At 32.7% G+C, this 16,626-nt stretch overlaps 1 protein-coding gene across 2 annotated transcripts in view; it reads right to left on the reverse strand.

Moving 5' to 3' along the window:
• Positions 1-3,023: 3,023 nt before the first annotated feature.
• The window catches only part of LOC105198599, a 95,172-nt gene continuing 81,569 nt past the window's right edge, over positions 3,024-16,626 (reverse strand). For both annotated transcript variants that reach the window (XM_011165361.3, XM_011165362.3), the window contains 8 exons: positions 15,962-16,059; positions 15,667-15,751; positions 15,473-15,604; positions 15,062-15,244; positions 14,789-14,929; positions 7,641-7,964; positions 7,372-7,554; positions 3,024-5,335 (listed from right to left, as the gene is read on the reverse strand). In XM_011165361.3, the coding sequence (XP_011163663.1) occupies positions 5,148-5,335; positions 7,372-7,554; positions 7,641-7,964; positions 14,789-14,929; positions 15,062-15,244; positions 15,473-15,604; positions 15,667-15,751; positions 15,962-16,059 (1,334 nt within the window). In that variant the 3' untranslated portion in view covers positions 3,024-5,147. The remainder of the gene's footprint in view (positions 5,336-7,371; positions 7,555-7,640; positions 7,965-14,788; positions 14,930-15,061; positions 15,245-15,472; positions 15,605-15,666; positions 15,752-15,961; positions 16,060-16,626) is intronic.

A 16,626-nucleotide genomic window follows, 5' to 3' on the forward strand; every position in this document is an offset into this window, starting at 1 on the left:
TGCCTGTAAGAGGATTTATTCTGTAAGAGAATTTTTCAATTTATGTCTTTAATAAAATATTTGTTTATTCAAATTATTTACGTATATACAGACAACTCCAGCATAAATTTAAGTATATTCAGAAATAAAAATATAAATCCGTAAAGTTATAGTTACTTACAAAATTGTGGACTTGAGTAGATAGAGGAGAATAACAGATTTTATATATGCATTTGAATATTAATTTTCAAATCAGGTTATCGATCATATAACTTTTTTCCTAAATTAGAAAGGTAAAAAGTGAAAAATTTTACTTTAATGGTTAAAAATTTCACTTTTCATTTTCCGTCTTAGAGAAAAAGTTACATGATTGGTACGTAGGAGGTATTTTGTCGGATTCAGACTGCGTTCGAAAACATCACTCGTTAATGTGCTTTGCCAATTTCAGCGGAGAAGTAGTAAAAGCATTACGTATGCCCTCGAATGTTGAGTGTTTTTCAACGAGAAGGTAATACATTGATTTAAGCTGACTTATCTTACATAGCAAACTTTGATGTCAAAACGGGCAACTTTTATTTGGCAACCGCAACTGTCTATTTCAACGAGAAATAGCTTGTAATTAGTAGTTGCCATCCTTTGCAACCGATGCGACGCCGTGTTTGCGACTTATTGTAGAACTTCCAAAAAATCAAAAGGCCAATCCACGATTATGGATGCAAACTGATTGGTAGTAATTCCATTTCGGTGGTCATTCAATAAAATACGTAAAGCAAATGGCCGATTTGTACTTACTGATTCAAACAAATTATGGATAGAAAATTGATTCCAAAAGTTCAAAAACTTGATTTAACATCGCTTCAATAAGTAATTTTTAATATTTTCCTGTTATTTCTTGTTTGCTGAGTTCTGTTTGCTGAGTCTTTAATTCAACAAAAACTGTGACAAAGTGAATACACACACACACACACACACACGCGCGCGCGCGCGCGCGCGCACACGCACACGCGCGCTCACACACACACACACACACACATACATACATATATACCGTTTTTATAAAAATTCTCAGCAATTTTTTATTAAGTATACGTTATTTATTATAACATATTACAATATTATTCAACTTTCTAACTATAAAAAGTACCGAACATACTAATAGGAATCAGTACAATTTTATTAATTTGCAGTACCATACTTATAATTGTGATCATCAATGATTATTCACTGCCTTTTAGTGATTTCGATTAAGAAGAGAGATACTTTCGCTGACTTGAATCAATTTATTATCACAGAAAGACAGTACATACGAGGTGTGTTCAAAAAGTATTGCGAATTTTGTGTTTTTTCAAAAATTATTTATTTATTCATGAATATCTATTTTGTCCCCTTCAAAGTAATCCCCATGAGATATTATACACTTGTGCCAACGGTTTTTCCAATCTTCGAAGCACTTCAAAAAATCATTTTTTTTTATCTTGTTCAGCTCCTCCTTCGATGCCGTCTTTATCTCGTCAAGCGTAGCGTAACGTCGTCCTTTCATGGGCCTCTTCAGTTTAGGGAACAAGAAAAAGTCACAGGGGGCCAGATCTGGGGAATACGGTGGCTGCGGCATCATTAGTGTGTTGTTTTTGGCCAAAAAGTCGCGCACAAGCAACGATGTGTGAGCAGGGGTGTTATCGTGGTGCAAAAGCCAATTTTTGTTCTTCCACAAATCCGGGCGTTTCTGGCGGATTGCTTCGCGCAAATTGCGCATAACTTGCAGGTAATATTCCTTATTGACCGTTCTACCCTGTGGCAAGAACTCATGATGCACCACGCCCCTGCAATCGAAGAAAACTGTCAACAAAACTTTCACATTCGACCGAACTTGGCGCGCTTTTTTCGGTCTTGGTTCGTGCGGCAGCTTCCATTGAGATGATTGAGCTTTGGTTTCCACGTCATAACCATAAACCCACGATTCGTCACCAGTTATGACCCTCTGGAGCAAATTTGGGTCGTCGCGGACAGAGTCCAACATCTCATTAGCAATGTTCATGCGATGCTGTTTTTGGTCGCAATTGAGCAATTTTGGTACGAATTTTGCGGCGACCCGTCTCATGCCCAAATCATTGATAAAAATCGAATGGCACGAGCCAATCGATATGTTTAGGTCCTCAGCAACTTCTCTAACGGTGATTCGACGATTGGCCAATACCATTTTCTCCACTTCATTAATTTTTTCGTCTGTTGTTGAAGTGCTCGGGCGTCCGGCACGCTCTTCGTCGTTCACATCTTCTCGGCCTTCTGAGAACATTTTGTACCACCGATAAACGTTGCTTCGGTCCAAGGTAGCTTCTCCGTATGCCACAGTCAACATTCGGAATGCATCCGCGCACTTAATTTCGTTTTTCACACAAAATTTGATACAGGTTCTTTGATCCATTTTTTTGAATAGGTAAAAATCGAAGACGATCCAAAACACGTGCAAGCAAAGCAGCTGTCAACAATTAAGTGAACATTCAAAATGGCCGAGCTTGTCGGCATAAGTGAGAGACATGAGTACCAACATAACGCCACAAAAAGATCGAAATTCGAATATACGTAACCCGCGAAAATTCAAAATTCGCGATACTTTTTGAACACACCTCGTATATCACTGATTAATATAGTTAGAAGTATAGCACTGAAACTACTGTTTGACTATTCACTTTCTTTTAATGAATAATACACTGATTGTGATTTAGAGAGTATATATTGATTTTTAGAATAAATATATTTTTTAGAAATGACATATTCTCAATAAAGAAAGTCCAGTTACATGGCCATCGTTATGATGACTTGTTCGTTACATATGAGGCACCAGAGGATTATAACTTTCAATGCGGCTAACTTATAAAAAGCTAAAATTGTACCTAAATAGCTAAAAATTTCCATAAATTGAAAGATTAATTAAAGACAAAATTAAGGATAATTGTGATATTTTGTGAGTAAACTCTTAATTTTAAGTAGGAATTTCATTTTTATGATTAATAATAATTTTAAAACTGATTTAGAAGAATGTTTAGTTCCTTTGTTATTTTTAATTTATTTTGAATTCGGGCCTTATTATATTCATAAATCAAATAAAATGAGATGGTTTACATCGGCTACATTGAATCTTATTGTTAATAATGAATAATAATTTTCACAATCTCTGGCTTATGCAAGCTGTCGCATATTCGGTAAACTTGAAACTCAGTTATTGCATGGTGCCGAAATACGCGCAAACGCATAATATTATTAAATTGAGGAGTAGTTAAACTTTTAAATTATAATGTCGGTTTTACATACCGCTATTAAAACTTTACTTATCATTTTCCTTGACATCCGTAAGAGGAGCTTTAAACTCATAGAACCTTCATATGCTATCTGTCCCACCAAACACTGTAGTGGTCCCATTATCATTCACTGGTAACGTGTAATATAAAACGGTTGAAATATTGTAACAGTCTCACAGACTGGGATGTACCATTTACGTTATTTTTTTACAGTATTGAGCATGCATGTATTTCTTTATCTACGTCTTCATTTGCACAATTTGAACTCTTATTGACTGATATAATCTTATATTTTAATGCTAGGAAATTTTATATGATTCAACTTTCTTCAACCATCTTTTAGAATTTTTAATATTTTTTGAATTAAAGTAATGATGAAATAGGATTTTTTTGAAAATTGGTCTTTTTCAGACTTTGAAAAATTCCCAAACGGATCAACCTCCGCTTTATACTAACAATTTTTTATGTTTTTTAAAAATAATATATTACAATATGGAGAATTCTACTTGAAATATTGTAATTTAGGTTCTCCTAGGACATCTTGTAAGAGGGCTAATCTCCCCCTTAACAAATAGCCCCTTGAAAAAATAAAACACATATTTTGTAATTTTTTATTATTTTTGACTGTTTTTGAAATATAGCAGATAAAGTTCTGTAGACTTTAAACACATCACTAGAACCTGGACGTTTGGGCACGATCTTGAGCTGCGTGCGAAGAGCCGCTGCGTGCGAGTGAGTTGGATATTCCTTGAAGTGAGACAACGACATTTTTCGAGGAGACCCGATGCTGGCCGACTACATCCGATCTAATCCCAACTCACTCGTACGCAGCGGTTCTCTGCTCGCAGTCCAGGATTGTGTCCAAACGTCCGAGCCTTACATATCACATATATGAGATTTTTTGCTAACCTTTACGTTAAAACATCTTTTTTTAACTTTCCAATTTATAAATATTCAGAATAATTGAAAATATACATTTTTATGATTATAAAAACTTATAATAAGTTAGCGAAAACATACCGGTCTATCAGATCGCTGTTTACTAGTAGTGTGATTTTTTCGATTTTTTACAGTTTAATTATTGATAGTCTTGATACTCAGAAAATATCTAGAATCCCTCTCCCCGAAAAACTATACCTATTCATAAGCATATAATAAGGCCCGATGTCAGAGTTTCAAACAAAATCTTTTTTGTTTATTTACAAATATTTTATATACATAGAAGATATATTTTACTTTCGTGATTAAAATAAAGAATTTATTTTCACTTAATTTATGTCAATATCCTTATAAATAGAATTTTTATAAAATAAAAGAAGTTACGTGGGCCTTATTCGGCTCAGGTACCTTATATAAAATTACATGTTATATATTATCTTTTAATAATATAAATATATTAATCGCTCATATCTTTTTTCTGGGACGAAGAATGTAGTAGTATTGATGTCTATTAAAATTATTTTTCACCTCGACTGATGAACTTGCACTCTACAATATTCGAGAGACATGAAACTTGTAGTTCGCGATACATACTTTTTGATTCAAAGTACCACGACAAAATTCAATAGACACATTCTCTTCCTCTCTTTCACGCAGTATTATTTAACGTTTAACAGTGATCCGACGAGGTCGCGGACAGAACACTTTTGTTTTTTTTTTCCATTTTAGCGATCATCGTTACTTGTCGTATAGAACGCTGTTAAATCGTTTGTTCCGAATGAACTTATTCTCACATAATCATTATGGGAATCAGAGAAAGTATTAAGAATAACACATACCTGATAACACATAGGCGCAAAAGTTCACGAGTCCTGTTTTTTACTTTGTCACACATACACACAAGTACACATACACACACACATATTTGTGCATTCACGCTTGTTTGGGATGCGTGACGGGCACGGTCGGCTCCGAGCGGAAACACGATAGGAGAAAACCAGTGTACATGAGAAAGAGGATGGTAATAGCAATTAGCATGTACATATAGATGTTCAGTTCCGGCTGTCGATACCTATTCTTACGTAACCACTCAAGAATTTCCAACTCTTTATGCAAATCACCTGCAGAACAATTGAAACGTAAATGAAGAGCATTGAAGAAGAGATTCCTAATAATATACACTAGTCAACAAAAAATAAGGAACACTTTCCAGACACTAAAAATTAGGCTATTTTCAAATGGCTGTAGCTCGGCAAAAAATCATTGCAGATGAAAATAAAAAAAGCATTTTGAAGCTTGAAGTTTCAACTTTAACGTTGAATCAACAGATTTTTAAAGTTCTTTTCACTTCCTTGTCTTATGCAGTAAAAAAGCATACCTTGTTTTGTTCCTTAAAATTTCGTATTTTTAACACTTTGCAGCTTGCGACAAAAGAATTTTTTTTGAACAATTCAAACAAAGCTTCATAAACTACAACATTTGCCTACAGAATGCTTTTTTTAAAATTTCTTTACGAACTTTTTTGACCGAATTACGCAATTTTAAAGCTAAACCTGCATTTTTTACAAATGATATTTGTACTCCGTGACAAATCATCGTAGAAAAAAAATGAAAAAAGCATTTTGAAGCTCGAAGTTTCAGTTTTAACGTGCTATCAATAATTTTCAAAAATTTTCTCAATTTCTCAGTACTATGCTCCAAAAAAGTTATACTGTTTTTTCCATAAAATTAGGTAACTTTGACAGCCTGTAGCTCAATAAAAAAAAATTTTTTTTTACAAATGCAATGCAAGTGCCATAAAGTATGATATTTCTCTACAAAATCTTTTTTTCTTCTAAATTTTCCTACGATTTTTTTTTTTTTTTTTTTAAGTTACAAGACTTTGAAGAAACAAATTTTTTACAGTACATTTTTCCAAAAACTGACGTTTATCACCGACATTAGCATTACCCAATGTACATACACCACGTGAAGATTGCCGGTCAGATTTTTGCACATCATGTGTGTATGTGTGTGTGTGTGTGTGTGTGTGTGTGTGTGTGTGTGTGTGTGTGTGTTTGTTGTGTGTTTGTTGTATGTTTGTGTGTGTATAATTTTAGTGTGTGGATGGGTGCGTGCGTGTGTGGATGGGTGCGTGCGTGCATGTGTGTGTGTGTGTGTGTGTGTGAGTGTAGGATAAATACTTGCAATTAGTAATATGTAATTTGCGTGCAAATATTAAATTCTGCAAAAGAGACGAACTGCGGGGTCCATATGTCTGATGTGACACACACACACACACACACACAAACACACACGCGCGCGCGCGCGCGCGCGCACACAATGTGCAAAAATCTGACCGGCAATATCTATGTGGTGTACATTGGGTAATGCTAATCTCGGCGGTAAATATCAGTTTTCGGAAGAATGTACTGTAAAAAGTGTGTTTCTTCAAAGTTTTGTAACTCGGTCTAAAAAAATTGTAAGAAAATTTGAAAAAATGCATTTTGTAGAAAAAATGTCATATTTTATGGTACTTGCATTGCATTTGTTGAGAAAAATTTGTTTTATTAAGCTACAGGCTGTTAAAAATACGTAATTTTAAAGAAAAAACAGTGTATCCTTTTGGAGCATAGCATTAAAAAATTAAAAATATTTTTGAAAACTATTAATAGCACGTTAAAACTGAAACTTCGAGCTTCAAAATGCTTTTTTCATTTTTTGTCTACGATGATTTTTCACGGAGCACAATTATCATTTGTAAAAAATGCAGGTATAGCTTTAAAATTGTCTAACTCGATCAAAAAAATCGTAGAGAAATTTAAAAAAAAGCATTCTGTAGGCAAAATGTAGTTTCTGAAGCTTTGTTTGAATTGTTCGAAAAAATTTTTTTGTCGAGCTGCAAAGTGTCAAAAATACGACATTTTAAGGAACAAAACAAGGTGTGTCTTTTTACTGCATAAGGCAAGGAAGTTTAAAGAACTTCAAATATCTATCAATTCAGCGTTAAAGTTGAAACTTCAAGCTTTAAAATGCTTTTCTTATTTTTCATCTGCGATGATTTTTCGCCAAGTTACAGCCATTTGAGTACAGCCTAATTTTTAGTGTCTGGAAAGTGTTCCCTATTTTTTCTTGACGAGTGTTATTTTTTACAATATATCTTCTCAAAGTTGTTTACCTCTGTAGATACTAGGGAATCGTTTGCGAAAATAAACAATTGCTGGAAGTTTGGTAACTCCCCATTTCCTAGCGTATCTGGAATCTGCCATTTTGATAAATGTAATATCCAAATTATCGGTTTCGCCATCAATTTCTTCCAGTTTCTCGTTCACTTCCTCGCTTTCTTGGCTGTCATGTTCATCTGTAAATGATAAACATAACGATAGTCAATATTGTTATCACATATAACAGTCACACCATTTATATTTTTGTAATTTATTTCCTCACAAAAGAAGACCGCAAGAAATTCATTCTCGTCCAATAATTTGTCTAGCATCTTTTTGTTAACTTCCACGATCTCATTCTTAATTTCAAACACATCTTGAGAAGTAAGCCATTGCAGGATCTTATCTTCTTGCATGAGATCACCATCATATACGAGTGGTGTTTTCTTTCGAAAATACACAAGGGACGGAACATTGAGAATGCCATATTTTTCAGCTGCTTCTGAACTGGAAATCTTAACAAAGTCGATACCGAAAAGATCAGCTTCACCGTCGATTTTCTCTAATGCTTCCATAATTTCATCACATTCTGGACAATCTTCGTCATCTGAAAAAAGAGGTATGTGCTTATACATATATTAAGGTATAGAGAAATATCTCATTAAATGCATTTTCCTTGAGTTACAAACTTTTAAACTAATATTAAGTTTATATTTTTTTTATTAAAAACAAAGAACATTTTTAAAACTAACTTTTTCAGAAATGAATATACAATAAATCATATAATATTAATAAACAAACAAGCTCGTATTAGTAAAATACCATAATTATGATAAGCAAAACAAGCCTAACGAGCATGAAATCTTATGTCTAAGAACAAATAATTCAAACAATATTTAAAAACACATGGATTTAATTAGATCTCTAAAATTAATATAACTATAAATTTTAAAAATTTGAATATTTTGACTTTATAGAGCTTTTCTCACTGATACATAAAGAATCTGTAATATCGACGTTGAGTGAATTTGAATGTCACCCCTTCAGCATCCTCTTAACGATATAAATGGTCATAAAGAGTAAATGTTATTGTTTACCGTCCCCCCTAACATTACCTTTATTTTATCACTGACACACTCACATTTAAAACGTGACTGATACGATATGTTTAGAAGAACCCCATTCGTGATAGACGAGTAAACAGCATCGTAAATTTTTTTGATTGTATAGCGGCTCAGCTTGATTGTTTATTATTTTTATTTTTTAGTTTTTGTTGTATTTTTACGCGCGAGTTAAATGTTTTAAAATTAAAAATTGTTTAACAATTTTATTCTTACGATTAGCTTATTTTTATTACGTAACTTCTTTGATTTAAACTAAATATTTTTATTGAAGATTATTGAGATGTCTGAAAGATATAACTTTAAAACATTCTCGTCCATCAACAAAGAATAACTTGAAAAAATTTGCGTTACACCAGATTTTGACAAAATTGTCGATAAAACTGCAAAAAAGGGGAGCAACCTCTGATGACCTTGACCTTGACATATGTTATCAAAAGGAAAGTCTTGAGTGACTTACAAAAGATTTTAAGTAATGCTCACTTCTTATTAAAAAAATATTTATGAAGTTTTGTGACTTTCTACGCAAAGCAAGATCTACCCTCCCCCCTGCCTTGGGAGCAAAACGAGGTCTACAGATGTACTGTTCCACATGGATTTGCGACTTTACAAGGTAAGGTGGACCTCGCTTCGGGAGGAAAGTCGCAAACTCATGTGGAACAGCACATATGTAGACCTTATTTCGCTCCTGAGACAGGGATGGGGGGGGGAAGGGGGTAAACCTTGCTTCGCATGGAAAGTAACATAATTTTGTACATCCCGAAACTAGCGTTCATACGCAAAATATCGAACGCTTATGAAAAGCAATGACAGCTAATATTCTACAATACGGCACGCGAGATTATCTAGAGGCGCGGTCGCGACTCGCGCCTGTGTAGGAGAAGCGAGTCGCAGACCGACCCTCTTTTACACGAGTCAGCGAGTTCCAAGCATGCGAGATTATCAGATCTCAGTAACGGCTGAACCGATCAAGTTCTGAGTAGTCTCAAACGATAGCTTAGCCCCGACTTGTATAATAAAAGGGTTTTTATTTTTCCTCCCCGTGCCCTACGAACGGAGATATCGCAATGCAAAGTCCAAATCTCAATTTTTACATTTAAGAAACGTCATCGTCGCCAAGATTTTCTTGTCCAGTACATATTTTCGACACAAAGAGGCGTTCGCTATTATATTATATTAGCTATATTCAATCAATCATGTCATGCTCCTTCATTTAACCTGAATAATAGTTGTCACCTGACGCAACTGACCATTCCGTCACGGCAATTCCGGTGCGAACAATCCTTCAATCCGTTTTCCGCCCGGTTAAGAATAATCAGTACAAAATTACCGTTTCAAAAAGAAAAGGTAAGAAAAGGCACCAAGTGTATGTGCGCGCACCTAAAAACCTTTTTTTTTCTGCAACTGGTACTATCTCTGTGTTAATTGAAAAACTTACTATGCCAGCCCATGTCGTAATATCTTGAACTTTAATATACCTTTGTGAATTACAATATTACATTTTATTCCATTTTTTTTTCTTACAATTTTGCCAAGTTGAAATCATGTCTTTTATTACAAAAAAATACAAATTGCTTGACACTGCAAAACGCATGATATTAGTATAAAATTACCTTTTCAAAAAAAAGGTAAAGAAAAGCACCAAGTATGCGTGTGCGTGCACTTTATCTTTATTTTTTTTCTAAACCCAAGTGATATTATTTTTGTATTTTAACAGAAAAAATTTTTTATGCTAATTTAATTTTATAAAATCCAAGTAGTACTACTTCGTACTTTATATTTTCATTGAAAAATTTTCCTATTCTAACCCAATTGGTATGTATTTGATTCGCTAAAACCTAATTAACAGTGTAAATCGTGTCTTATTACAGAAAAAAAAAAGAAATTACATATTGCTTAACACTACAAAACGCGTGATATCAGTACAAAATTACCTTTTCAAAAAAAAAGGTAAAAAAAGCGCCTATGTGTGTTGCGCGCAACTTATTTTGAAATTGTGTAATTTAATAAAAATGATATACGTTTATTAAAAAAAAAATGTGTGAAATCTTTTAAAATGCACCTATTATAAAGAGAATATACTTTTTCTACAAAATTAAAGTAGTCGTTTGTAATTTTATATTTGTAATTTCTTTGAAAAACATTCCTATTCTAACCCAACTGGTAGTATCTTCAATTTTTATACAAAACCCACGTGGTGCTATCTCTGTATTGTTATTGAAAAATCTTCGTATTTTAAAAATTCAAGTGATAGCATCTTTAATTCTCATTGAAAAATTTTATTCTAACCCAAGTAGTATTTCCTTAAATATTGTGTAATTTAATTCAACCTAAATGCATTTTTCCAAAAAATCTTTTAAACAATCAAAATACTATTTTTGTATTTTTATTGAAAAATCTTTCAATTTTAACCCAAGTGGTTGTATTTAATTTTAATAAGTTTCAATGGAATATTTAACATTTAATTTAAAAGATTAAAGAGGAAACGGTGACAATACAGAGATAGTAGCAATTAGGTTTTGTACAGAAATTATTCAATTCTTCTCATTGCTTTTCCTATCTAGCAGCGCCATGTTTTTGTACATCAAAAATTTTTTATTTTAATAAAATTTTCTCATTTTGTACCGTTTCCTCTTTAATCTTTTAAATTAAATGTTAAATATTCCATTGAAACTTATTAAAATTAAATACAACCACTTGGGTTAAAATTGAAAGATTTTTCAATAAAAATACAAAAATAGTATTTTGATTGTTTAAAAGATTTTTTGGAAAAATGCATTTAGGTTGAATTAAATTACACAATATTTAAGGAAATACTACTTGGGTTAGAATAAAATTTTTCAATGAGAATTAAAGATGCTATCACTTGAATTTTTAAAATACGAAGATTTTTCAATAACAATACAGAGATAGCACCACGTGGGTTTTGTATAAAAATTGAAGATACTACCAGTTGGGTTAGAATAGGAATGTTTTTCAAAGAAATTACAAATATAAAATTACAAACGACTACTTTAATTTTGTAGAAAAAGTATATTCTCTTTATAATAGGTGCATTTTAAAAGATTTCACACATTTTTTTTTTAATAAACGTATATCATTTTTATTAAATTACACAATTTCAAAATAAGTTGCGCGCAACACACATAGGCGCTTTTTTTACCTTTTCTTTTTGAAAAGGTAATTTTGTACTGATATCATTTCATACATTACAGAATTTTTATTTAAAAGAACGTACGATTATAACAAAGGGATATGCTTTCTTTCAAATTATGAGTTGTATATGTCCACTAAATAATGTACATATTAATTAAATGTAACCTATAATGTAAAAAAGTATTAAAACAGTTATAAAACTTTATTCGTAAATGTCTTTTAAATAAAAAGTGAACATTACTTAAAACCTTTTGTAAGTCAGGACCCTCTTCTTGATAACATATATCAAGGTCGTCAGAGGCTGCTCCCCTTTTTTACAATTTTACCAAATTGTTTAGATCGGTCGAATTCTATATGTATTTTTTTAAATATATAATACAAGATGTCAGGAAAAGTTTGCCCGTGATCTTGTGAGTTAATAGAGCAAGTCAAACTGAGTAAAAAAGTTTTGTACCATTTTTAAAAATTTGCAATAGTTACCGAAATAAAAATTAGTAAATTCGACGAATGAGCGTATACTTTCTTTACTCATTGCGCGCGGTGACCGCATAGCGGTTGCTTAGCCAGAAGCAGGCGACGCGGCGAGGGAACGAGGGAACAAACAGCTCAGAGCGGGAAACTTACGCTGCTAGCTAGTAGACAATTGCTTCTCCCTCCTCATCGCGCTGCCTGCCGTGGCTGCCTCTGGCTTGGCGACCGATGGGCGGTCCCCACGTGCGGTGGGTAAGAAAAGTACGTGCTCATTCGCCGACTTTACTAATTTTTATCTCGGTAACTATTAAAAATTTTGAAAAATGGTACAGGACTTTTCTGCTCAGTTTGATTTACTCTATCAACCCAGAAGATCACGGGCAAACTTTTCCTGACACCCTGTATATATTTTTATACATTTTTATTACATGCTGGTTCACTGTTTTTCTTATTTATGACTTTTATAACTTTCAGTATACAGAGTGCTCACGGGTTAAACAACCAAACAATATGAATTTAACAACTCAAAGCAAACAAAAATTTTCCTCTGGGTATATGCTCGCAAACACTTTATTCAAGAGATATTTACTTTTGAAGTTACAGACCTGCAAGAATGAATAATTGAAATATTTTGTTTTTTGTTTTGAAGCTTCAAGGTTTTTTGTTTGCAAAGCTCGTAGTTTGTAGCTCGTCGCTGTTAGCTTCGTTGAATGCTGTTGTAGAATAAACTTATAATCATTCCGTGTACGTATTCTAATAATGAATATGCCGATATGGTATATTTATATGGGTTTTGTAACAAAAGTGCTAACGCTGCTCGCCCGCGCGATTTCCGAACAGAAGATTGCCGTATCAATCAGTATTTTTTTTAACATTTCAACGACTGAAGGAAACTGAGTCATTTAACATAGTTCCTCGGGCCGATGGAGTTTTTGCACCACTGCAATACAAAAAAACAGCCAACATATTACAGCATTTTGATCAAAATCCACTAACAAGTATCCAAAGATCTGGTTATGCGTTAAGAAATTTTCCCACAGTGATATGAAAGGCACTTAAAGCCGATGTACGTTATTCATACCATCTTCAACGTATCATTTATTACTGACTGATATGTACGCAGAAGAGCATTTTGTGATTGGTTTTTTAATCAAACAGATAACAATTTACAATTTTCAAAAAACATTTTGTGGACAAATGAGGCTATATTTACCAGACAAGGCATTCTCAATCAAAGAAATAGTCATGTTTGATCACATGAGAATCCTCGAGCAATCCCTGAACAACATTTTCAATACGGTTTTCAATATAACGTATGGTTAGGAATAATGGGCAATATTTTAATTGGACCCTATTTTTCTGCTGGTTAGCTTGAATGCGAATGGATTTCTCGCATTTTTAAACAATGACCTTTTGAAAAACAGTCCTTTGAATATGAGAGTAAACATAAATTCCTGGTTTCAATTGGACAGCTGTCCTGCTCACTATGACAGAAATCCTTGACAGTGGCTTAATACTTATTTTCCTAGAAAATGGGTTGGTTGGGTTGAACCTGTAGCTTGGCCTCCGCGTTCATCGGATTTAACACCATTCGATTTTTTGTATGGGGTATTCTGAAGAAAAAAGTGTGAAGAATGTTTGTTAATGTTCTTCAATCATTAAAACAAAGAATTGTACAAGCGTGCGAAGAAATTACGGATGCACAATATCAGTCAGCCACTCGTTGTGTCATTGATAGATGTAATGCTTGTTTTCGGGCTGGAGACCATCATTTTGAACAAAACATTTAATGTAACAACACAAACTTGAAAGCCTTCTACGGTCGCAGCTAGATCTTCGTGTTTATTTTTATTTGTATGATTTTATATACCTTTCTCGAATTCAATAAACTGCGCTCTCTCTACATTTAATGTAATTTGATTATTGTAAAGCAATAAAGAGGATATAACTTGTTTCAACCTTTATTATTTCAACATTATTTATTCCTGCAGTTTTGTAATTTCAAAAGTAAATATCTCTTGAAAAAAATGTTTGCAAGCATACGTCCTAAGAAATATTTTTGTTTGTTTTGAGATCCTGAATTCGTATTTTAAGTTTGGCTGTTTATTCCGGTAACACTCTGTATATTATTATTTAGAGCCACTTTTATTTTTGTTGATTTATTGTGTTTTACCGTGTCCTATTTTTTTATTTAATTTTATTTTATACGTGTCGTTTAACATGGATGTAAAGCTCCAGAATTTTGACTTTAGATTTATACTTTTAGACTTTTTAATTTGTTAGAGTAGTCCTTGTCTTATTTTAACTTTTATTTTATATTTAATTTTATGTATTGCTGAGGAAGATTCTGTAAAGCCAAAATGTTCGAATTTTTAAAATTAGTAAGTTTAACTGATTTTAAAAGTTTTATTAAAAAATATTTTTAGATATTGTGTGAATTAATTATTTAACATTTGACGAAACTTCATGCTTGTTAGTTGGCCGGTTTTGTTTATCATAATTGTTACAATATAAATCATAATTTTAAATAAGTTACAAATAGATATTTTTAGTTTGATAGAGTTTTTGTTAATGTTCTTGATGTTGTTAAACATTAATTTAAATAAAAATATGCTTGGTTGAAAAAATGTATGTTTAGTAAAATGAGAGTTTGATGTCGCGAGATCGATTATTTATAACATACAAAAGAAAACGGCTAAGAAAGGAGATTCGTCGAGAAGTCTCTCTAGCATTCTATCGTTGACAGATTCTATCTCATCGGCTAGTTCACGATTGTCATCGTCGATCAACCACTCAAGGACGGATTCTTCGTTTTGGAGATCCCCTATGCATGTAACATTAATAAACTTTTCTTATTTATTGAGAGAAGATAAGTATCTTATTTTGTATTTAGTATTATAAAATAAAAATATAATCAAAAAAATAAACAAGTATATTTAGATATAGATAATGGAACCTTCAAAGAGAAGAGGGTTGCCGTTTCGAAAATAGACGAGAGCTGGGAACGTCTTGATCGAATATCGCTTTGCCAACTGTGTATCATGAATTTTTACCAAATGAATCCCAAATACGTCGCATTCGTCATCAATCTTTTCTAAGCCCTCTAAAATCTCGTCGCATATATGACAATTTTGTTTGGCTAAAAAGCAAAGACATTGGTTGCGTTTAGTGGAAAAAGCAACTGTTATAAAATTTTTTAATATGATTGGTTTATACATTTATATCCGAGAGAAACTAAGAGCAAAAACCGATCATATTTTACAACAGTTGCAAAACTTCTTTATCATCTGAACGCAGTCATTGATGTTATATTTCTATATTGGAATAACAATCATATCATGTAACTTGATAATCTATAGTAACTTACTGAAGTAAACCGCTAAATATTGAGTCTCTTCAACAGACGTTTCTAACATCCCTCGTGTGATCAGTTCAATCCGATCTTCTGTTCTTTGTGTGATCAACCATTGTAACACTTCTTCTTCCACAGAGAGATCGCCTATAGACAAATAATTGTGAATAAAATCGCTACTGTGGCAATTAATCGTCAAAACTACAAACCTTCGAACACATTTGGTACTTGATTTTCGAAATAGACTAATACTGGTAAATCTGTCACCCCATAATCTTCAGCAACTTTAAAATCCTACAAAAAAAAAACATTTTATTTACTTAAAAATTATATTTTTGTACTTGCATTCTTTTTAATATAAAAAAAGTCATTGCATATTTGATGTGTTAAAAAATTATTACTGAAAATTATAAAAACTTCAAATAAAAAATGTTAATTTTTTAATCAAAAGTAACAAGACGTATAAAAAAGCAATTCTGATATGTCACTAAGATATCCACTTACTTGCGTTTTTATAAATGTGATGCCATGCCTGTCGCAGTCATCATCAATATTCTCCAATTCCTCAAGTATTGCCACGCATTGCGCACAATCGTCGGGATCTGAAGAGAGATTCTATTATTATCGAATTATGAAAATTTAAAGAATTGAATAATTTACTTGAAGAATATAGAGGCGATACTAAATAACGAAATATTGCAAATCGATATCGTTGATGTAAGTGGTCTACTCGATGGTCTACTCGAGGAAGGAATCTGCTAAATACAAGGCAAATACACAAAGTGTGAATAATACTACGATAATCGTCTACGATCTACATGTGTGATATTTGAACTCTGAGTAATATTAGAGCATCTGTCTCATTGACGGAATAAGCGAAAGAGAATTTTACATCGGGATGTATAGGTCACTATGCTTGGCTGCTCGTGTTCTGTTCTCATGTCTCATGCTTTGCTCTCGTGCATATGCACCTGTGTAGCTATGTAATTATACATAAAGAATATTAGAAAAACATAGAAAGAAAAAGAGAGGAATACATTGTTTCTTTGGAGAAAGCATCCTACATATGTTTGACCTGGAAAATAGCGATTCTACATTCACAATTATCTCTATTAGCTATAAAATAAGAATGATTAAGGAATTGACACTGATAATTAAAAGAGAGTATT

This window comes from Solenopsis invicta, chromosome 5 (genome assembly GCF_016802725.1).
Source record: "Solenopsis invicta isolate M01_SB chromosome 5, UNIL_Sinv_3.0, whole genome shotgun sequence".
Lineage (NCBI taxonomy): Eukaryota > Metazoa > Arthropoda > Insecta > Hymenoptera > Formicidae > Solenopsis > Solenopsis invicta.